Raw genomic sequence first — 25,073 nt, 5'->3', positions numbered from 1 at the left:
AATAAAACTGAAAACCTAAATTGTCAAAAACATAAAAATGCAATTAAGTAAACATGGAGAAAACAACAAAACATGTTTACCTTCATTAATTGAATACGAAGTTCAGTTTCAATTTTAGTTGACCCACAAAAATAGTTCAAGGAAGAGCAGCCAAATGACAGAAGTTCAAACGAGATTCTTTTTGGTTTTTAAAACATATCAACACTTTCTAATATGGAAACAAACTATTATAATGATCTATTGTACATGATTAATTGAACACAAGCTTCTATTTTTACCAATCACTTAAAGAGTTGTTTTGTGGCTTCATACCTTTCCTCAATGAATAAATGACCACAACAAATCCACACAGATTGAAAATTGAAACTCAGCACAAAAAATTCCACAGTCTGAGACCATATCCATACACCAATTATACACCTTTCGATTATGAATAAAATAGAAACATATTTTAGAATTTTAAAGTAAAAGAAACTTATGGAGCTAATAAAACAAGAACTTATTTGTTCTATGATAACTAGGGCTGTGACAACAGCATATTCTTTTCATTGTTTTGACTCTTGACTATATATCCATTAATATCTTATGTTTTTATATAGATGGATGTAGTTCTTGGTTGTCTCACTGTGTCGGATATATACTTAAGAGTCAAAAGAATGAAAAGAATATTCTGTTGTCACAGCCCTAGTGACAACACTGTAATAATTATGATTAATATGAAAGAAATGCTTTATTCACATATCTTTTCTGTCTTGTTATAAACCTCAAAAATGTCCAATACCTTGCAATATAGCGGGTAAGACAAAAGAATTCACTAACATGTTAGCGTCACAGAACAACCATCAAAGTAGACTCCACATACGACATCAACAACGCAAAGACAAGAACTTCATATTCGTATTGCTGATATGAAAATAAAATATTTTTGTGTTAATCATGTTTCTTGTTTGATTAACTGTTTTGTGGATTTGCTTTTGTTTGTGCTTTTGTTGGTTTTTATTCCAGTTGGACAAATGTCTCTGTTAAGGCAACTGTGGCATAAGGGATTCACTGGGCGGCAAATTTGCTGACCAAAGCCAACAAGTAAATGATTCACTTCACTCCAGATTTCTCTAGAAAAAAAAAAAAAAAATGATAAAAATTAAAAGATAAAAACAATGATTTTGAGGTGTAAGTTTTAAATAAAAATAACATAATTCAAAGATAAAAAATAACTGCTGATTAAATAACAGATTAAGATTAATTTATTTTATTTGTTTTTAAATGTTTAAAATGGTTTGCTTAAGTGCATGTTTTAAATTAAATGAAACGATAAAAAAGAACAGAAATCATAAAAAAATAATTGAATTTTAAAATATTAAATGTTAGGTCGGTTTCCTAGGTAAATGCATTTTCATGAGGGCAACACCTGTAAAGTTAGAATTCATTATGTCACCCAATATAACACAATCTCCAAATTAATAATCTATTTGCTGAATATATAAAGTCATCCTTCTTGCTGTTTCTTTATCATTATAACTTTTTTCCAATAAAATCAATTTCTTATTCTAGTCTGTCAATTTTTTTCTGCTGAATCCTTGTAGCATATTAATAAGAACAAGAAAACATAATTCAATTTAATTCCTTCCGGAAAAAACTTTGTCTAGTTGAAATCATTTTTTACTGTAGAGAGGGGGGGGGGGACTTGCCAGGCCATAAAATATATTTAAATATATATATATATTTTTTTTTACAAAGTGGTCACCACTTATCAAGGCCCGGAAGCCACTCAGCGATAAGGGTTATTGTAAGTATAGTATGTTAGCGTGGATATTTAAAGTGTCTACTTAAGGGGGTGGTTCATCAGGAATTTGTTTATGTTGGACTTGAAGACATCCAAGTTGTAGTCAGGAGGAAAGCAGGCAGACGGAACAGAGTTCCACAGGCGTGCAGTTCTAAGAAAGAAGCTTTGTTCATGGAATCTACGTTTTGATTTAGGCATAGATAAAGAGTGGGGAAAGTTTTTGACAGTGGATTCAGCTAGACGGGTGTTTTTTGGAAAAGATTGACGAGGGGGGGGGCAGAGATTGGAGTTCAAACGAGCACCTGCCATGGAAATAAAGATAAAACAAAGATAGGCTTCCAACGTCTCTTCTGTGGGAGAGAGGTTGCAGAGAAGAGAAAAGGGCATCCCCCACTAAGCCACGAAGTCTATTTTGTACTCTGTCAAGGTAGGATAGGCTGTTTTTAGCAGCTCCTGCCCAGATATGGCAGCAGTATTCCATCCTTGGACGTACTTGGCTTTTATATAGATAGAGAATTGCATCAGTAGTGAGATATCTTCTGGAGCGGTAGAAGGATCCCACCATCTTTCCAGCGACCTTGGCAACAGACTTGATGTACGTGTTCCATTTCAGATCAGGAGTGAAGGTCAAGCCCAGAAGCTTGTCAAAACATGGGGCTTCTCCTAGACGAGAGCCATTCATTTCAATTGATGCCAGATGGGGATCAGAGCGTTGATGATGTAAAGATAGGAGTTTGGTTTTAGATGCATTAAAGGTAACCAGCCACGTCTTCCCCCACTGAACCACTCGTTCGAGGTCAGAGGCAAGAGAATCAGAGAGAGCTTTGTCATTTACAGCCTTTGATGTGTTGCCGTAGATGGTCGTGTCATCAGCATAGATGTCAACGAATGATTTAAGTATGTGTTTAGGGAGATCATTGATGTAGATCAGGAAGAGAGTTGGGCCCAGGATGGACCCTTGAGGGACTCCAGCATTAATACTGCAGGCCTCTGATTTTTGTCCATCAACCACTACTCTTATGAGCCTATCAGAGAGAAATGATTTAATGATAGAGAGAATATTTCCAGTTATACTGTAGCTGGAGATCTTGTGAAGTAGGCCTTTATGCCATACCTTGTCGAAGGCCTTTGATATGTCAATAGCAATTGCCCCGGAAAGGAAGCCTTTGTCAAGAGATTCACTAATCCTATGAGATATAACCGTTAGCACATCTGCGGTAGATCTTGCAGAACGGAAACCATATTGCGTGTCACTAAGAAGGTTATTTCTGCTGAGGTGGTTGACTATTTCTCTATTTAATATGGATTCCAGCAACTTACTCATGACACACAGGAGATTTATTGGTCTGTACTGAGAGGGAGATGACTTATCACCTGAGTTCTTAAATACAGGGCATACTGATGAGGTTTTCCAAGGTGTTGGAAAACACTTCTCTTTAAAGCAACGTTTAAACAGTTTTGTAAGTATGGGAGCAAGTTCTGGTTGAAGCTTTTTTAACACTATAATTGGGATGCCGTCAGAGCCAGTAGCTTTACTGGAATCAAGGTTCTTGATTTTAATTCATGCAGAATTCATATTTATCATTACAGAGCTAATTCTCTATTGAATATTATATTGTATCCAATATATAATAGTGATTTCAAAAGTAAAAATTAAATGACTTGGGTGCCATCAGCTAGAATCAAAACCAAAATATTTGGGGCTTCAGCCACATCTCTTACAATGTACAATATAGCTATCAAGAGATATGTAAGAAAGATTTAATATTAAACGACTTGAAGAAATGAACTGAATTTGGGCATGCACAGAAAGAAGTGAAAATATGTCAACAAGTTGAAATGTGTAGGTTGCATTTCAACTTGCCGACATGTCAGTATGCATTATTCATACAAAGATTTTACTTATTATAAACCATCCTTGGAATAAGATTACTATTTCCTGTTTATTTCAGTGTTATGCGAACAGTCGTTTAAGAGTTTATCGGTTAAATATACATACTGTTTTATTTATATTAATTGGCTGCCATCTTAAAAAAAGGACATAACTTTGTATTTGTCCATAAAGAATTAGTCCCTGTGATCGAAACCAAAAAATTATATTTTTGAAAAAAAAAAAAACAAAAAAAAAACAGCATGATTAAAAAAACAAACAAAAAAAAAAACATATAATAATCAGTTTTAATACGAAAAGCAAGATTTGCCGAAAGAGGCAGAACAAATAATTTTGAATATTAAATGTATAAAAATAAATTATATACTTTTTCCTTTATTCATATTCTGTTTATCCTTACTGAGAGGTAAATGACACTAAACATTATGCATAATTTTATTTTGAACTAATGGGACCTTTTTCCAGACGTTACTGGAAAAATCAAGGAAGCCAAAAAATCACCCCCACCTCTGAAAAAATTGAGCAGAAAGACTCTTTTTCAACTAAATATCTACAATATAAAATAAATACTTGTAAGTAATGCTTTTGTTTTACTATAGCATAATTATTGAATTAGAAAACAATAAAAACAATCACTTAACTAATGCAATATGCTTTTGCAAAGCAATATGCAAATTAGTTAATGCTGTGTGTTGATCATATATATATAATCAGTATATTAGCAACCTATTAGTCTGTTGTGGAGATGAATTTGGCATTTTAATCTCACTGTTAGTGCAATGAATAGCCCAAATTTATAAATATACACATAAATAGAAATAAATATTTAACAGAAATTTGCCAACACGTAACAAAATATGTCATTGTTTTACATCACAAATACACTAGTATAATACTCAAATCAGTACCGATATAGTAAAAGGGTTCTTTAGTTACCTTGGTAACCAATCTTCCAGTGCTTTTCGAGTCTGTTCAGGTTCCTTTGTAGGTTTTGGGACCCACTGTAGCCGATTGGAAATGCGGTGGACATGAGTGTCCACACCGATACCAGTCAGTTGGTTCCAAGCACACTTCATTATCAAATGAGACATTTTGGGTCCAATGCCAGGAAGCTTTAGTAGATCTTCTAGGCAGTCCGGAATGTCAGATTTGTACTTCTCCTTCAAGATTTTTGTAGTATTTTTGATGTAAGTTACTTTGCTCTGGAAAAAAAGACAATATAGAATGAAAATCTGGGTTGTTCACAACTAAGATGCAAGGCCTTTGCAGGTTAAAAATAAAATTAGAACTTGTAGTAAGCTGTTCATTTCATGTGCACTATTGCATGTTATTCCAATGACTCCTTGGTGTAGATTACCTTGGTTTGGATTATGAAGTTCCACTCTCATTGTATGGATAGACCACTTGAGTCTATAGAAATAAATGATCGACATGAATTTGTTTTGTTTTTTTAACAAAAACAATTAATGTTCGAATGAGTTAATTATCCCATGGGAGATACATTTTTATATGCAAAATGCAAATGTTGATGTATCTCTTTACCATAAGCCATGAATTATAAATTCAGATGTACAAATTTCAATTTTTTTTAAACTGGCGCATGGTATCATACAGTGAGTGTCTATTTATGAACAAAACTAAGTATTATAGTGGTATTTAAATATAGCTTTATTGAGAATAGGTATTTTCCTGCCTCTTCACCAAAGGAGAGCTTCATCTTGGGTGTAACCATTGAATGCCTAGAGAGCATTCATGGTCGGTATTTACTACTCCCTTCAAAGAAAAAAAAAGTTGAGTAGATATGAATTAATCTCAGAAATAAATCAAAGAAAATTTTTCATATAGATTTTCGATTTCTGTAGAAGATGGAAATTCCCATAGTCGACCAGAACTTATGCATTTTGGGACAAGTCCAATTTTCAATTTTGTAAATCCTCTCTATCTGGCCCAAAATATACCCCTATTTTCTGAAATGCAACCATAAATCGTACTCTACATGAATCCTCGATGTAACTTTCACAGTACCTGGATACCAGGAATCCTGATAAGCAACAACTATATATTCACCAGTTGATGGTAATTTTTGTAATTTCTATTCTGTTGTTTTACTGAAAATTCAATTATGTAAACAAAGAAATGAAACGGTAATTTTTTACCTTGTTTCCACATTTAAAATGAGGGTATGCTGAAAACGAATATCATATTTAAATTTTCTGTAAATAAGTAGTTTTCCGGACATTAAGCAATGTCATTTCTTATGTTATCGCTGGTGGCCATCTTGGTATGCGCAAGCATGCAAACGCAACTCCGAGAAACTATGCACAAACACGCATACCAAGATGGCCACCAGCAATAACATAAGAAATGATATTGCTTAATATCTGGAAAGCTACTTATTTGCGGAAAATTTAAATGTGATATTCGTTTTCAACATACCCGAAAACCTTTAAAGGTAGTCATTTTAAAGAAAAATGTTAAGGTGGAAGCAAGGTAAAAATTTACAAAATGCATCACAATGAAATTCTTTATCAAACCGCCTAATTATTATTATTATTATTATTTAGATATCCTCAGTTAAAAAAAAACGGGTTTGTTTTACAGATCCGAAAAAATGGTCCTAAGAATGAGTTAAAAATAAATTCAAGTTTCATGATATCATTTTTATTTAATTGTTAGGTGAAAGTACAGAATAGTTAACAAAAAACACCCTTCCTTCCCCATGTTAAGAATGGGTTTCTAAAACATAACGTTATTATTTCAGCATGGTAACATAAGTGCACAAGTACCTTTTATTTGTTATATATTTGTTTTTTTTTGTTTTTTTGACCACTAAAAAACACAATTCATCCTTAAGTACAAATAAGAAGTTAAACGCATGTACTTAGTACATTTTGTTGTTTTTTAACGCTTTTAGTGTGTACTGAAAGCGTTAAAAACAACAAAATAGTATTATTTGGAAATCAAATTTGAAAAACTTGAAAATAATTTTTTTAAATTAATGAACTCAGAAGTAAGAATACTTTAGTCAGCTCAGCGCATAAGTAATAACGGGTTTTATTCAATGATTTTTTTTCTGTAAGTGTATTTGATTTCTATAAGATAACATTTTAAAGAAAATTCTGCACAATTAATAACACTGGGCTGCATCAAAAATGCAACATCCATGACAATATTCTCTTCTAGACCAATTTTTCGTGCTGATCACGATGGTAGTAGTCATTTTGCTCGTAAGGTTCTAGTTTATGTGTTACAGCGTCATATACTGCGTCGTATATTAATATACCTTTTTTGTTGCAGATCAATTAAAGAATGGCAACGACTTGCAAAAACCACCCCAACTCATTTTGCTACATCTGCGGAAATTACACACTTTCAAGACAGAAGCGCAAAATCACTTCTACAGTGAAACAACTCTATTCCGTACATTACCGACAAAGGGAATGGCCACAACGGACGGAATTTGTTCCTGGCCGCCATAACGTCAAAACACTACCACTTGTACCACCAGAGAAGGTGCTTCTGCCCCCCCTTCACATAAAGCTGGGGTTGATGAAAAATTTTGTGAAATCACTTGCGAAAGATGGAGAAGGGTTTAAATACCTTTCCAATAAATTCCCTCTTGTCAGTGATGCTAAAGTACAAGCTGGCATATTTGTTGGACCACAGATTCGTGAACTTATGTCTGATACTGGATTTAATGAAGCACTGACACCTCGTGAAAGAAGAGCTTGGGAATGTTTTAAGTTAGTTGTGACAGGGTTTTTAGGAAACAGAAAATCTGATGACTACAAGGAACGGGTTGAGAATATGCTTCAAGCATACGAGACTGCTGGCACACGCATGAGCATCAAAATACATTTCCTGCACAGTCACCTTGACTACTTTCCTGCTAATTTGGGTGAATACAGTGAGGAACAGGGAGAGAGGTTCCATCAGGATATATCCGATATGGAGCGCCGCTATCAAGGCAATTGGAGTGTGACCATGATGGCTGATTTCTGCTGGTCTCTTCAAAGAAGCTGGACAACATCTCCTGCAAGGCCAGCACACAAGAGAATGTCGCGAAAGCGTGCATTTTAAGGGGAATAGCTGCTTTCTAACTTCAAATTGAATGCATTCTTTACAATGAATCTGATAAATATTGTGCCAACTGTTACAAAAAAATGAGAACCTCCTTAAAAAAATGGGTATGCTTTATGCGTTTACTATGCGAAACTGCAATGAAAAATGTTAATAACATTTCTGTTGCAAATTTTTTTTTTCCAAATGCAGCCCAGTGTAATTATCAAATATTTACATATTATACATGAAAATAATTCTGAAACTATTATCTATATGACAATGGATGATATATGCCGATTTATCTTATGAATTTTGAAATAATCTTCGTCAACTTTGCTTGGACGTAACTTTGCTTTCTGCGGTCGTAAAAAAAAAAAAAATCAAAGTCCAGTAGAGATGGACTTCTTTGTTTATATAGCCGTAAAATTTCAGCCATAACGAATCAAATTTAACCCCGTGCATATGTATCCAAACGTAATGTATAAAATGTAAACATTGAAAAAACATTTTCCCTTTTTGCTGTCGTCATTTTTTACCGTTTTTTCATTTTCAACTTGGAGCATAAAAACATTGAACGCATAAAAGAAAAATAAATTAACATCATTGAAATGCTGATTCTATTCTTTCCAGCAATGTAATTATTTTAAAAATTGACCAAGAAATAAAAAAGATATGACTTGTTGAAGCACATTAGGTATGTAATATTGGCGATGTCCACGAAAATACAGCATACGCTTGTAATGCTAAATATAGAGGAAAGAAGCATATATAAGTCATTTGAATGTGGGTGAGAGGGCAATCGAATTTCGATGCCACATCAAAGGTAACTGAGTAGCATTCATAGCAGTCATCATGCAGATCCACAAGGAAAAAGAGTGAGGACATCATCATGTGTCATTCATCGTCAGAGATTGAACCCGGAGTGTTTTGTTTACAAGATAAAATCTTTTTTTTTATGCAATGATAAAAATTCATAAGCATTGTTCTACATAAGCAAATTATCATTAATATAAAAAAGAAAGAATTTTGGTGGTTTCAGAGTAATCTGTCTTAGCTGTCGCTATTACTCTCTTACAATTATAACGCATCGAAACACAGAAATTAGAAACCCGTGATTTTTGGAAAATCTACAACATCGTAGTAAATAATGGGCAGTCAACGATTCCCCCACTATCAAACAATCATGAGGTTGCTTGCACGGCAACCGACAAGGCTAATCTGCTTACCAGTCGGTTTGCCCCAAACTTCACACTGGACCTGACACACCACTCCCTCCCTGAGTTTCCTCTGCAGACAGATGCCACACTAGACGATTTGAAAATCACCCCTTCTCAGGTACATGGTATAATAAAAAATCTAGACACCTCAAAAGCATGTGGACCAGATCTCATCCTGGCTGTGCTATTAAAAAAATGCTCTGCCGAGGTTGCTCCAGTTCTCTCCAAACTTTATAATAAATGCCTTAACGAATCTTGCTTTCCCGACTGCTGGAAAACAGCTTCTGTGGTACCAGTCTTCAAGAATTCTGGTGAAAGAACTGACCCACTAAATTATTGCCCCATTAGACTCCGCCTGCTTTTCGCCAAAATATTTCAGTCCTTAGTTAATCAAGCCCTAGTCCAGCACCTAACAGCTGTTAAACTCCTGACTGACAAACAATATGGATTCAGGCAAGCCCGTTCAACAGCAGATATCTTAACTGTAGTCTCTGAACGTATATACCTTTCACTGGACAAAACAGGAGAGGGTAGAGCGGTAGCCCTTGATATATCTAAGGCTTTTGACAGGGTATGGCACGATGGTTTTCTAAGGAAAATTAGATCATATGGTATCACTGGAAGAATACATAATGTAATTAAATCCTTCTTAAGTAAGAGAAACATCCAAGTTGTCTTTGATGGTCATACATCTAAACAATATAACATAAATGCGGGAGTACCTCAGGGGTCTATCCTTGGACCTTTATTATTCCTGATATTAATAAATGACCTCCCTGATAAAATTGTTTCGGAGATGGGTATATTTGCCAATGACACCAGTCTCTATAACAGATATGAGGGGAAAACAAATGAACACATATCTAAGGAAATGGCAGAAACACTAGAGGATGATCTCCAATCTGTAGTGGAATGGGGACAAAAATAGATGGTCACATTCAATGCTGTCAAGACTAAGCTTGTTTTCTTCAATAACTACAAGAAACCTTCTCTACCACCAATAGCAATGGCCAAGAAAACATTGCCTGAAAGTACTTCTTTTAAACTCCTTGGCCTAACGTTTACAGGGAATATGAACTGGAATAGACACATTGAAAGCATTACCAAGGTTGCTGCAAAGAAGGTGGGCTCTCTCTACTGTGCTAGAAAATTACTTACGCCTGAAAGTATCCTGTACCTCTATAAGGCCACCATTCGCCCATGTATGGAGTACTGTTGTCACATTTGGTGCATCTGCTGCTTGTCTCTCACTCCTTGACAGGGTTCAAAGGAGAGTTGCCAACCTGATAGGTCCTAAACTGTCATCTATGCTTCAGCCTCTGTCCCATCGACGAGATGTTGCATCCCTCTGCCTGTTCTACAAATACTTTAATGGTAAATGCTCTGACGAACTGCAAACACTTGTACCTCCTCGATGTAACTACCCCCGACAAACCTGACAAGCAACTAAGTCCCACCCTTTTACAGTAGAAATCCCTAGGTGCAAGAAAGCCTTTTACTCCAATAGTTTCTTCCCCAGAACTGCAAGTCTTTGGAACTCCCTTCCGGGATTCTGCTTTCCCAACTGTACTGATATGCAGAAGTTCAAGTGTAATGTGAACAAAAATCTTTCTACTCATCTCCCTTCATAATGCCCCCGCAAATTATGTCCCTGATAGTAGCCCCCTACTTCAAAGTGGCACTGTGCCTTGTTCGGGGTGAAAATTAAATTAAAAAAAAAAAAAAAAGAAAAAAAAAAGAAAGAAAGAATTTTTATCCGGGGATCAGTGTGAAAACTTAATGAAGCAAGTTAAGTGCTTATCAAAGAACGAGAAAGATATCTCAGACAGAAAAAACCTACAGCTTTAGTAGTTACTAGGGAGATGAGTTCTCTCTTGGAATCGTTCATTTTGAAATTTGAAATGTTATTATAAGTATCGTTCAAGCCAGTCATTGGAAGAAATTTCAAATCATTGAATAAAACCCGTTATTTGTTGAAAGTACAAAGTTTTAATTGATTCTATTCCAGATGCCACTGTTTGTATCAAGATTAAAAACCTACATAATAGTTATGTATGTTATATATGTCTTCATCGTTTGATGTTTTTATTATAGATCTATAGATCCAGCAGAGTATTACCACTATTGACTAGAGAAGAGTTTATCAGGCATGTGTATGCAGAGATAATGATGTATAGAGGTGAAACATGATTAGTGAGGGTTGAGGGCATATGTTGCTGGGATCGAAAAGATATGAGAATGATGTGATGGATGAAGGCATGAAACACAAAATAAGAACAGTCTATCCATGGTGAATAAATAAACAATCTACTTATAGTCAATACATCCTAACTTATGGCATAGCGCTACCAGAAGCGGTGACAAAGTAAATCAGTTCCTTCACCTTTTTCTCTCATGCTTATATCTCTTCCGTGTGCATGTACTCTTTTTTTTATGTTTGCTGATCTTTCTTTTTTATTTAATAATCATTGAAAAGTTTTTTCAGTCTTGTTTTAATTAAGAATTATTGAAATTAGTTTGATTTTTAAAAATACTTATAGAAAACATTTTTTTAAATCTTTTTAAGCAATGAACTATTTAATAAAGACTAATTGTGTTATTTTTATCTATATGATTTTGTTTATTTCTCTTTTTTTTATATTATTTTTGATAATGTCCTTTTCTTACATTTTATTTTAAATAAATCGCTTCATAATAGAAATACTGAAGAACAATAAAAGTGAAGGAACTGATTTGCCTTGTCACCACTTATGGTAGCGCTACGCCAGAAGTTAGGAAGTACATTAACTGACTATAATTAACGATACATTTTGAAAATCCCAGAAGGTTACTGATGATGGCATTAAGAATCTGACATTCTTAAGCAACATGAAATGGAATAAGTTTTTGGAAAATGTTGCTAAGACTGCTGCAAAATAGTAGGCTCCCTATATAGGGCTAGAAAACTTCTCACTTTTGCCATTATTCATCCATGCATGGAGTATTGTTGCCACGCCTGAACTGGTGTACCAGCCTCTTTCTCTAGGACAGAGGGCACAAACGAATTTCTAATCTAATAGGTTCTGCAGTATCTTCCAAGCTCCAGCTCCTGTTGCATTGCCGCAGTGTTGCATCCCTGTGCTTGGTTTATAACTCCACAGAATGTGCTACGATGAACGCATTTGTAACTCATAAACAAAAATATTCCCAACCCACTTGATTAGCCGCAAAATTCCACCTCTTCACTGTATAAATCTTTTGATGCCAAAAGATTTTCTACTCTGAGAGCTCTTTTCTTAGGGAATTTCCTTCATACTTCCTGAGAGTATCAATACAGAGAAATTTAAATGTAATGTGAACAAACTAACCTAATCTCAACCACAGTAGCTGCTTACACCTAAATGGCAATATGCCTCATTTAATGTAAATAAAAGTAATTAAATTTTTTATAAAATAAAAATAACCTTTATTTTTCTTATGACAACTAAAATTACAACTAAAAATCGAAGTATAGTGAGCCAACAAGCTCTGTTTCAAGTTTATCAATATCTGCTTAACAGATAACATGTAATAACGAGAAAACAAACGAGGGAATGGAGATGAACTAAGTGAATTGTTGCGATTGGTTGTCATATACAGACTAAAATTTTGATTAGTTGTGCGACATGAATTATATTTTCTCTGTGTGCTAAATTGATTTCAGACAAGAACAATCGGCAGATTTGCCGTTCAGTTGTACAAATAGCCTCGAAGCCTATTATCACAAAAAGGGACACGTTGGGTCGGCACCGGTATCTAGCAATGTAAACAAACATTTGTTTATATTTACATGATTATTGAAAATGCAATCCTATGATTAAAATTTAATTTAAATTAATCACGTTGTTTAACAAATAAAAAAAGAAGAATGAAAGATGAAGTTTTAAACTTCATCTTTCATTATTTCTTTTTTTTGTTTATTTGTTAATCGACATATTTGTATTGTTCAATGTTTTAAATTTTAAATTATAAAATAAAAATATTAAATTATAAAATTAAACACATTTAATCATTTTAAAACTTTCTCTCGTTATTTTTTCATTTTATTTGTTAAACAATGTATTATTTGTATTGTTCAATGTTTTAAATGATAAAATAAAATTTTAAATTGTAAAATAAAATTTTAAATTATAAAATAAATCATTTTAAAATTTAATTTTTTATTATTTCTTTTTTTTTTATTTGTTAAAGAACGTGAACGGTGTCAACCCAATGTGTTCCTTTTTGTGATAATAGGCTTCGAGGCTATTTGTACAACTAAACTGCAAATCTGCTGAACAATCTGTATGGAATTTATTCAAGATCCTTGAATTATATTTCATACTCACTTTCCAAAATCCAACAGGATAAATTAACTCCCCGAGTGTCTTGTCAGATGTATTCAAGATGTTCTCTACTGTACAGCCATGTGCACGAAGCCTGGACATTGCAGCAGAAGTAACCTGATCCTTTGTTTGACTCGACAACATCAGTGACAACATGACTTGATATCTAAAAACCTGAAACAAGGTGAAATAACAGTTTTTTAAAAGAAATTTAAAAAGATAAATAGATACATCAATTTTCTAAGTAAATAACATAAAGGTTAAATTGAGAAAATAAAAAAATATGTGAATAAAATTTATTGACATGTTTTCGGCTAATCCTTTCAAATGTCTCATCTTGTGATAAATAAAAATAATCAAAATGTAAACAAAAAAGTAGATAAAAACTGTCTTGTCAAAATCTTTTTGAAAAAATAATGTACAAAAATGACACAGTAACTTTCCTATATCCGTCTCGCACATTATTTTCTAATCTGTCACACTATACAAACATTTGCAAATGGTTTAAACATAAGCCAGAAACAGCACTAGAAAATGAAAAGCACAAGATCCTCTGGGACATAGAGGTACAAACGGACAGACCTGTCGAAACAAAGAGATCAAATAGTCAACTAGAAGGAAAACAAAAACTGCAAAATTATTGATTTTTGTCATCCCAGCAAACGATAAAGTGAAGATCAAGTAGGCAGAAAAATGAAGCAAATACACTAAGTTTAGACTGATCATATAAGATTCATTTCAACAGTTAACACATTGAATTTTCATAATATGATTCAGGAGATGGTTAAGCAGATAACTGGTTGTACCAAGTTCAAATCCAGTTGGTTCCATAGTATCGCGTTCACTTAGCGAAGGTTGGCAACCATTACTTGATTTCTTCCACAAGAATACCAACAATAAAATCAAGCCAATCAACAAAGTTGTATCATACTGAGTCATACAAATTGAATAAGCTTCATATCACATTAGAAATTAATACAGATTTTTCTTTTAAAAATGACAAAACACACGAGCCCAGAGGAACTGAAACTGACAGAAAGCCAATAAACTGGAACATATGTGTATAATAGTCAAGCATCGTTAAATATCACACAAAATTATCATGAGTTAGGAGGATTGTTGAAATTCGCATGACTGGAGCACTTTCAGTGTTTCCTGTTGGAAATTGTCCTTGAACTCAAGTCCTTTTTTTATATGAATTTATGACATGCTAAAAGGCATGCAATTCAGTTTCCAGTTCGACTTTGTACTGAATAGATTTGCAATACTTGTCTCTAATAAAAGGGAATTTTCCTGCCTTTTCCCCACAGATAGCATTCATAGAAACTCATACTTCTGTGGTTGAATCCTCTTTGTGGGGAGCTTGAATTAATCTCCACTCGGGGAATCTGACAGAAGAAACTAGTTTTGGTTTAATATATTGAACCTTTCAACTTCGTGGCGATATGTATAATCATTATTCTACTAAATCCTTGAAATCACCTCAATCGAGAAAGATTACCCGGAAGGCCACTACTAGCTCACAAACATGCTTAGATGCATTATTTCTGCAATGACTGAATCGAGAGATTCTTCAAGGTAGGTGTTCTAACTTTGCAAATTTCGTCTCTTGAAGTATTTTTTTTTACCTCTGTAAAATTAATTCTTATTATAAACTTTTCCCGAAAGATGTTATTTCTGTAATTTTTGTAGAGATGACTATTTCTGGTGAAGTGATTTTATAATTTTACTTAATGATTTGTGTTGACATACCAGTTCCTGTTAGATCACCGACGCTAAACAACATCGAGCTTGGTCAGTACTAAAATAGGCGACCATTTGGGAATTCCAGATGCTGTATATGCTCTCCATCTACCTCGGCACTACTTCCAGACATCTAGCATTTCTCTTTGCCACTGCACTCAAGCAGTGCCGATTCAGGAGAGGGGTAGTTTAGGCTGGCACAGCCCTTGCCTCGCAATTACATGCGCAGCTACCCTTACAGGGAGTATCCATTGTCTCTTGAGATTGAATGGAGGCATCAATCAATCGAATTATAGGAGAAGACAGTAACCTCTTGCTGGAGTGTTCTTATTCTGCATGCAAGATTTATTCTGTCTGTCTCATTAATTAATTTGGTATTTTGTGGTCGGATTCGGAATCTCCCGACCGGCTGTAATTGTGTCACCTTTCAGTGTTCATTTCCAAAAGGACGAAACACTAGTGTCTGTAGGTATTCAAAAATTATTATAGTAATAATTATGTCAACCCCTTTAAGAACTCGGGGGTTTGTATTAATGTACACATAGATTCGAAAAAGTTGTCAAAAAAACAATTATATAACAAATAAATGTTATCAAAGGCAAGATAAGTTACTTTTCTATAGGCACCGTCAAAACTGGGGGGGCAGGTCAGTACTTTTTGACGGACCGTCTTTTTAAAAATCTACCAAAAATCAGGTAATTATCCGATCAATACGAAATTTTCAGTGATTATTAGGAGAAGAATGAACTTTATAACAGTGTACTTATTTTTCATAAACGATATGTATATATATATTTTTTTTTGCTTACAAAACCCCCTCTTGTTTTGAAGTGGGAACAAATATGCTTAAAATAATCATCTGAAACTGAACACAAGATATTGTGTTGTTGTAAGGGACAGAATTATAGATTAAAAAAAAAAAAAATTGTTTGCATACCTTATTTTGACGTCTGAATATCAGAACTTCGATTGTGTTTAATAATCCCGCTTTTGAGTTTTGAAGTGTAAAATTCGGTGAATATGTTAAGTAAAATAATTAATTTAAGTTAAGCAAAACAAAAAAAATTTTTTTTAAATATTTATACGAAAAAAGCCATTTTAAAATTTTTGATAAATAAATTAACAATTTTTTTTTAGCGAGCCGAATAATGCATGAACATTATTAAACAGGGCATGCTTTGAATAATCGATACAAAAAAAAAAAAAAAAAATTCGATAAATATTGTGCCCTTTGTGTTAAAAATAGCATCATTTTTTTCGTTTGCCGCCTTTCGACTACGGTGGACCAAACGCGCTGAAATAATTTTTTTTTATTCTGCTTTAAATTGCCCCCCCCCCTCCATTTTGGGGAGCCTGGCCCCCCACACACATACACATTAAAAACCAAACTCATACAAATGGTCACCCATCTGGTACTGGCCAGCCTCAGCTTAATAATACATTGAAATTTTCGTCACTGAAAAATAAGTTTTTTTGGCCTGTTTGGTCTTCCATAGTTTTCTTCTTATCAAACGCAAACGTAAACAGTGTCGCTGTAGACTCTAGATCGATGCGAAATATCTGGTTACCTATATGAATAAGTGGAATTATTTGAAATTCAGGTACTTATATTATAATATTTTTGCATATTCTCTTAGAAAATCATCCTAAATCTTAGTTAGACAATAAATTAATTAATTATTTCAAAAAGCCTTTTTTTTTTTTAATATTTATGTACGTTTTTTGTGCAAGACAAAAAATGTCAATTGTTAACTTTTTGGGAAAATTTAACATTTAAAATTTAATTAAAAATAGTAGAAAAAGTTTTACATTATTCTGTTTTCTATATGATAAAATTCAGGGTTTTATCTTTCTGGAAAAAAAGAAGTTACTCAGAAATAATGGATTTTAATAAATGTAATTTCGTTTTAAAAAACAACAACTTGATTTTGCAGCCATTTTTGGCGGTGCTTACTTTTCTACCTAACTGGATATAATTTTCGTGTTTTTATTCAATTTAACATGTTTATTCAGCTCGAAAAGCATACAGTGTTTACCGATGTATTGGAAAATTCAAAATGGCGCCCAACTCTCTCTTTAACACGGTAAGTTCAGGAAAAGGTGTTGTAAATAATAAACTAGACAAAATACTGTTAAAAATTCGCTCAATATATGTTACCATAACATAAGTTGACATATATTCGGTGGTTTTTTAATAGTATTTTGTCTAGTTTATTCTTTATAACACCTTTTCCCAAACTTACCGTGTTAAAGAGAGAGTCAGACGCCATCTTGAATTTTCCAATACATCGGTAAACACTGCATGTTTTTCGAACTGAATAAATATGTTACATTGAATAAAAACACAAAAAATATATCCAGTTTAGTAGAAAAGTAACTTATCTTGCCTTTGATAACATTTATTGTTATATATTTGTTTTTTGACAACTTTTTCGAATCTATGTGTACAGTAATACAAACCCGTAAAAATAAAATAAATAATAAACACCTCACCTCTGGGAGTGATTCACGATCTGAAATGACATCGCATCCCATTGTGTCCACCGGGGCATCTTGGAGTTTTCTCATCTCCCGAATATTATTTAATAACAAATTCCAATTGCGAGGTTCCCATTTTAATTTTTTCATATCTTTCGTTTCATCTTCACCGCTATTAGAAAAATCAGTTCCTTTTTCGTTTTTTATAAAATACGGAGATTTTTCTGCGCCACTTTCTCCTTCTTCCCCAATTGTTTTTACATTTTTATACTCAACTTCGTCGTATTCAATCTTGACTTTCTTTAATTCACGATTTCTTTTCAATCGGCTCAAATTCGGTCCAACTTTTCTGTCGGTATTCGATGGAGCCGAAATTTGTTTTGTTTGGTCATGATAATCTTCGTTTATTTCGAGTTTAGGTTCTGTTTTTAATGCAAGAAAATTAAGATTGTTGCGTTCTTCTCCGTACCCTGAATCAGGTATTTCGGTTTTAATAGGAAAGCCTAAATCATTACATTTTAAATCATCCGTGAATTGACACTTTCGGTCAGTTTTGTTATTTCTTACATAACGCTTCGCAACACGTGTTTGTTTCGCGGGCTCAAGTACCATCGTCGCTTTCGTAGAAACTGCTTTCTCATCATTATTATTATACTCATTGCTCGACTGAGATTTTGCCCTTGAACGTAAACAGCGACCTTTCATATTAGTATTGTACAAAAAACAATCTGGAAACAAGAAAATATTAGGGTGGAAATATAAACGGACTCGTCTTAAAAATACACGACTCATGTATTGGGACCATAACAAAACGTAAGGGAGATAACTCGTGCATGTTAAAAAAAAAGGGAAGTAAGTCTATAACTTGGGGGGAAAAAAAAAAATTATAATCCGAAAGCAACTTTTAATTCCCAGAAGTTATTTCGGTGCTTATTTGAATTGTTACTTATGGCGATAAACAAAAGTGAAGAAAACTTATCGTGTAGTGTGTGCCTACTTGTCACGGAATGAATATAGAATATTCCAAAAAATCACAAAAATTGATCAAGTACTTTTATTTTATTTTAGAAAAAAACAAATTTGCTGTTTTAAGTGATAAAATGAACAGAAAAATTATTTGTATCAAATGCTAAAAGTTAGACTCGTTGAATTGTATTCATAACCTCCAAAAATGTGTGTGTGTGTGTGTGGGGGGTTATACATATACATATACAATTAAACTTTGTATGGCTATTTTGACTGCATGGGCCTGATAATATTTTTCGGACACTTTAGTATTTGACTTTCCAAGTACTGTAGAGTGGCGAAATTCCTTCAATAGAATAGCATAAACATATAAAGAAATTCCTTCAATAGAATAGCATAAACATATAAAGAAATTATAAAAAAAAAGTAGTTACCTCCCTTTGTTCAAACTAATTATATCGACCACTTCTCCTTTCTGAAAGCCCTATTTTGATTGGCTAGGATGAAGCTCCTTGGCCAATCAACAAACATTTAATATAAGCAGAATTCTGGAAAAACAGATTCGCCCTCTTTTTGAATCAATCGTCGGCCTATAGACAACTATGGAAAATCTCTCCTAAATTTGCCGCCGAATTTTGATTGAACTTTTTCAGGGAGCCGTCCAAGACTTTTGGATGATAAAGAACTTTTTATTGGACTTCTAAAGCCGCAAACACAATTAGTTTTGCAAGAACCTTTTCTTTGTAATATTTTCAATTTAATATACATAATTTTCTCCAATTCTTGTGTGAGTTCAGCAATCTTTCTTTCTGTATTTCCCACTTCCTACTTCAACAAGACACCAGCTCCCGGCAATCGCCATATTTTGCAAAACTAAATAACGTTTAGCAGCTTGTTGTGAAGAAAAAAAAAATAAAAGGGAAGAGAAGATTTGAACTCCTGAGGATATTTGCAAGGAAAATGGAAAAAGGAATACCAATTTGAGAAGTCCCTCTTAAAAAAAAAAAAAATTTATTTCGTTTCCAAAAAAAAAAACCCGAATAAATAGTAATTCTGCCTTTGTTAAAGGTTTAAAATTCAATGAACATTTTAAAGGAAAAAAAAAAAATTTATTTCGTTTCCAAAAAAAAACGAACAAATAGTATTTCTGCCTTTGTTAAAGGTTTAAAATTCAATGAACATTTTAAAGGAAAAAAAAATTTTTTATTTCGTTTCCAAAAAAAAACGAACAAATAGTATTTCTGCCTTTGTTAAAGGTTTAAAATTCAATGAACATTTTAAAGGAAAAAAAAAAAATTATTTCGTTTCCAAAAAAAAAAAAAAACGAACAAATAGTATTTCTGCCTTTGTTAAAGGTTTAAAATTCAATGAACATTTTAAAGGAAAAAAAAATTTTTTATTTCGTTTCCAAAAAAAAACGAACAAATAATATTTCTGCCTTTGTTAAAGGTTTAAAATTCAATGAACATTTTAAAAGAAAAAAAAAAAATTTATTTCGTTTCCAAAAAAAAAACGAACAAATAATATAATATTTCCTGTTGTATTATTAAAAGTTTGAAACTTTCTACCGACTGAAGTTCGCGTAAAGCAGGCATCATTCGTTCAAGAGCGTGGCGTCGTACATACGAATGTAAATAAACATGGCCTCCTTATATAAGGGCGATAACTCCACTTATGCAAACTTCCGTCCAAGGGCCATAACTCCATTTATGCTAAGTTCCATCCAAGGGCCATAACTCTTCTCGGCCTATACACAGACATTATCAACAATACTCCCACAAAATTTAACTTGTTTAAAAAAAAAAAACAACTTAAAACCATCATCCTTTCCCAAAACAAAACAACTGTAAAATGGATGATTTCCGGACCTTGAAGGGTGTTAGGGCGCTCATGGACTCCAGAAACGTGTTAAAGGAAGATATTTCCTTTAACACGGACATGTTGGAAGAACGCAAAGGTTTGAGAAAAAAAACCTTCCAGAAGGAAGAAGCTATAATTAAGGAGTTGCAGATTGAGGTCCGCTCCTTAAATGATAAAATTAAAGGGCTGTGTATAAAAGCAGAACTTGATTTAAGGGAGTGTGGATTTGTTGAGGAGCAAAGGAGGGAAATTGGCTTTCGAGCTAATATTAATGATCGCCTTGCCGACATTGAAAATTCTATTGAAAACCCCACCACATCACGGAAAAATGAACCTACCTCTGTACCTTTGCTTTCTGTCCCCAAGTTGCAGTGTGCCACCTTTAGTGGAATCAATCCTTCCAAATTTGAATATAAAAATTTTATTGCTCAATTCAAAAACTGTACTGAGTCTATTGATTCCGGCAGGGCAAAATTAGCCTTATTGAAAGGGTATTTGAGTGACTATGCCTTGCAATTGGTTTCCCATCTGACCTTGGAGGATGGTAATTACGATGTAGCGGTGGATTTGCTGACCAAGGAATTCCTGGATGTCCCCTTTATAATAAGTGAGATCTTCAAGCAGATCATTTCTACTTCTCCTCAATATGACCCTGAATTTGTGGCTGTGAAGCGATACCTTGCTGAGGTGAGAGCGGATTTATCCGAATTGAGGACTTCATATCTGATAGATTTTTTTGAGGAGAACTCCCCCGGACTTTTGCTGGTCAGCCATATTATATACGAAAAGTTGCCAGTTGCCTTGAGAAGGGAAATTAACCACAGAGTGGGCACGAGTTACCCGTCTCTAACACAAATTTTTGAAAATTACAATGAGGCAGTTCGTGCTCTGTCTCGAAATAAAAAACTTTTTCGGGTTACGGAAAACCCCTCGAAGAATGATAAAGGGCAGGTCAAGACCTATGAAAAAAAGAATGGTGATGCTGCTCTACAGAATTTCACTACAAGCTCTTCTGGGGCATATTGCAAACTTTGCACATCACGTGGCCACACTATGCTAAAATGCACCAAGTTTGCATCTTATGAAGTTGAGAGGTGCAAGCAGCTGAAACTGTGTACAGGATGTTCCAGCTTAAAACATAAAAGTGAGAATTGTCCTGGACTCCAGAGCAAATCACCCCTCACGTGCAGCTTATGCCTTTCAAAGGCGCATATTGCACCCCTGTGCAACACTAAGAGAGTGGTTTCTCTATTCTCTCACGTTTATGAAAACGAAATCATATTGCCTGTTGTAGCTATTTCTTTAAATTATGGATCTGAGAAAGCTACTATTAACTGCCTATTGGACACAGGGAGTCAGCGTTCATATTTTTCTAAGAAAATATTAAAGGAGCTGAAGTATCCTGATGGAAATTCTGATCCAACCGATTATCAAATGAAGACCTATGCGGGTGTGACTATGAAGCGATTTGAACAGGTTGTCTTGAACGTTACCGTGGGAAAGGGGAAACAACTCCCTATTCCTGTTTTAATCGATGATGGATTCAGTATGCAGTTTGAGTTCGCCAGCTTTGGCCAAGTGAAGTCCAACCTGAATGAGTTGAAACACAGATTGGCATTTTCAAATGAAAAACAGGGTGATTCCATAACAATTCAGGGTATCCTGGGAGTTGACATATTTCAGTTCATGGAGGGTTCCAGAATCATTAAATGTATGAATGGACAGGCCTGGGATTTGCCTCAAGGGATTGCCCCATTTGGTAATGTACAACACTTTTTGTATCCTCATCAAGTCAGTCCTGTGAGATGTGGAATTTCCAAAACAATTGTCAATTATCATACTAAAATATCCAAATATGCCCATTGCCCTGAGAAGTGGCCTACGAGTACTTTGAGCTGTCTGAGCCCGGAAAATAAGTGTCATGTGGAAAGTGTTTTCCATAATACATTGAGTGAAGCTGTTAGGGAACCACTGATTCCATTTGACAGGTTCTCGGACTTCAACAAGTTGTGTCGATCAACTGCTTTCGTATTCAAGTTTGTGCATCGATGCAGAAAAGTGAAGGAACATTCAGATCCAAAACAGACAGCCACGAATTACCTGATAAAGATGATGCAATTGCAATCGTTTGAAAAGGAAATTGCTTATTTGAAGAATCCTCTTGACAGGGAAATCCCAGTGCTGGTGAAGAATCTTAACGTTTTCATCGATTCTGATGGGATTTTGAGAGTGGATGGTAGAATTGCCAATTCGACAAGATATGACTACAATTTAATCTATCCAATATTGCTTGCAAAACATCACTCTCTTACAAAATTACTGATTATGGATAGCCATAATCGATGCAGGCATTTGGGTATTGGTACGACAGTGACCAAATTGTGGTTATCCGGATACTGGGTCCCACAGGCAAGACAGTCTGTGAAGACTGTGATTTCTAACTGCAATACCTGTAGGAAATTCAACAGCCTAGCCTTCAAATACCCCAAATTGACAAATTTGCCAAAACACCGTGTTAGATTAATCAATCCTTTCCAACACACAGGCATAGACTACACAGGTCACATCTGGGCACAAAGAGATGGAAAGTCTCATAAAATGTATTTATTAATTTTCACATGTATGAACGTGAGGGCTGTTCACATTGAACTTGTACCTGATATGAGCACACAAGCCTTCATTCAAGCCTTGATTCGGTTTTCAAATACCTATGGAGTTCCCAGTCACATATACAGTGACAATGCACGTTCCTTTAATGCAGCCTTAGGTGGTGATGTAATTAAACATCACATAAACAGTAATGAGTTCTGTAACTCATATTCAAGCGCTGGCATTAAACACATAAAAATACCCTTATACTCCCCTTGGGTTGGAAGTACTTGGGAAAGAATGATCAGAGTGATAAAGTCATGCCTATTCAAAACACTTGGCCGATCTAAAATCAGTTATTTTAACCTTCTAACCCTTCTATCAGACATCAAAAGAGCCGTGAACTCTCGACCTCTGACCTACAGATGCTCTACCGATATTGATCTGCTTCCCTTAACACCCAACTGCTTCACTCATCCAAATATAAACTGTGAGCTCTCCTTCCAATCTGACACACCCAGTTTGGTTGAGACAGAACCAATAACTAGGTCTCTCCTTGTGAGTACCTTGGAAAGCAGAGAGGAATTAATATCTAAATTCAAAGAGATGTGGCACGATGAATATTTGCTAAGTCTGAGGGAGAGTTGCAAGGATTTACACGAAATCGAATTTCACAATAAAATAAATATCAACGACGTAATACTCGTCAAGAATCCGGCCAAGTCCAGGCCCTTCTGGAAGCTGGGCAGAGTTATTGAGCTATTTAGTGGCAACGATGGCAAGGTTCGTTCTGCTCGAATAAAAAGAGGTGATGGTGCAGTGGAAACACATAGCCTCAAACATTTATATCCGTTGGAGTTATCACTCACTCATAACCACTTTCCTGACACCCCAGCAGATGAGGAATCTGATGAATTTGCATCCCACCCTATAGAAGAATGTAGGGACCCATCGGAACCTTCAGAAGAAATGGCCAATTACAGGCCTAAAAGGATCAAGAAATCCACATCTAATCCTGAATACATTTATTATTAAAAAAAAAAAAATTTTCCATTGTAAATGGGCCATAATAATGCCCAACACATTAAGGTATATTCTACCTGTTAAATATTTCTATTAAACAGAATATTCTGTACAATTTAATTTATACATTACATTTATTATTAAAAAAAAAAAGAAGAAAATTTGCATTGTAAATGGGCCATAATAATGCCTAACACATTAAGGTATATTCTACCTGTTAAATATTTCTATTAAACAGAATATTCTGTACAATTTAATTTAAACACTTTACGTAGCAATCACAAATATTGTAACTGATTGCCTTTATATAGCATGCAACGATTTCAATTGTCGCATTATTTGTTGTTGTTGGGAGAGTATAAAAAAAGTAGTTACCTCCCTTTGTTCAAACTAATTATATCGACCACTTCTCCTTTCTGAAAGCCCTATTTTGATTGGCTAGGATGAAGCTCCTTGGCCAATCAACAAACATTTAATATAAGCAGAATTCTGGAAAAACAGATTCGCCCTCTTTTTGAATCAATCGTCGGCCTATAGACAACTATGGAAAATCTCTCCTAAATTTGCCGCCGAATTTTGATTGAACTTTTTCAGGGAGCCGTCCAAGACTTTTGGACGATAAAGAACTTTTTATTGGACTTCTAAAGCCGCAAACACAATTAGTTTTGCAAGAACCTTTTCTTTGTAATATTTTCAATTTAATATACATAATTTTCTCCAATTCTTGTGTGAGTTCAGCAATCTTTATTTCTGTATTTCCCACTTCCTACTTCAACAAGACACCAGCTCCCGGCAATCGCCATAAAATTCCTTCAATAGAATAGCATAAACATATAAAGAAATTCCTTCAATAGAATAGCATAAACATATAAAGAAATTCCTTCAATAGAATAGCATAAACATATAAAGAAATTCCTTCAATAGAATAGCATAAACATATAAAGAAATTCCTTCAATAGAATAGCATAAACATACAAAGAAATTCCTTCAATAGAATAGCATAAACATATAAAGAAATTCCTTCAATAGAATAGCATAAACATATAAAGAAATTCCTTCAATAGAATAGCATAAACATATAAAGAAATTCCTTCAATAGAATAGCATAAACATACAAA

The 25,073-nt window shown here is 34.2% G+C and overlaps 1 protein-coding gene across 1 annotated transcript; it reads right to left on the bottom strand.

Annotated features, from left to right (window-relative positions):
- Window positions 1-714: 714 nt before the first annotated feature.
- LOC145252650 (endonuclease III homolog) lies at window positions 715-18,345 on the bottom strand. The gene is made up of 4 exons (XM_080112394.1): window positions 17,533-18,345; window positions 13,300-13,470; window positions 4,611-4,876; window positions 715-1,112 (listed from the first exon to the last, which is right to left on the bottom strand). Exons 1-4 carry the CDS (start codon window positions 18,307-18,309, stop codon window positions 935-937), a joined length of 1,392 nt encoding a protein of 463 aa, XP_079968520.1. The 5' UTR covers window positions 18,310-18,345; the 3' UTR covers window positions 715-934.
- Between the last annotated feature and the right edge of the window lie 6,728 nt (window positions 18,346-25,073).

This window comes from Euprymna scolopes, chromosome 29 (genome assembly GCF_053919585.1).
Source record: "Euprymna scolopes isolate OS-2025 chromosome 29, ASM5391958v1, whole genome shotgun sequence".
In the NCBI taxonomy this organism is placed as follows: domain Eukaryota; kingdom Metazoa; phylum Mollusca; class Cephalopoda; order Sepiida; family Sepiolidae; genus Euprymna; species Euprymna scolopes.
Note: the sequence above shows the minus strand (reverse complement) of the source record. Positions and strands in the feature narration are given on the sequence as shown.

Coding starts and splice junctions, on each gene's coding strand:
- LOC145252650 (XM_080112394.1), bottom strand. CDS start 18,309: ATGAGTCGTGTATTTTTAAGACGAGTCCGTTTATATTTCCACCCTAAT. Junction 13,471..17,532: donor ATCGTGAATCACTCCCAGAG/GTGAGGTGTTTA, acceptor ACCTTGTTTCAG/GTTTTTAGATATCAAGTCAT. Junction 1,113..4,610: donor CTGGAAGATTGGTTACCAAG/GTAACTAAAGAA, acceptor TTTTTTTTCTAG/AGAAATCTGGAGTGAAGTGA.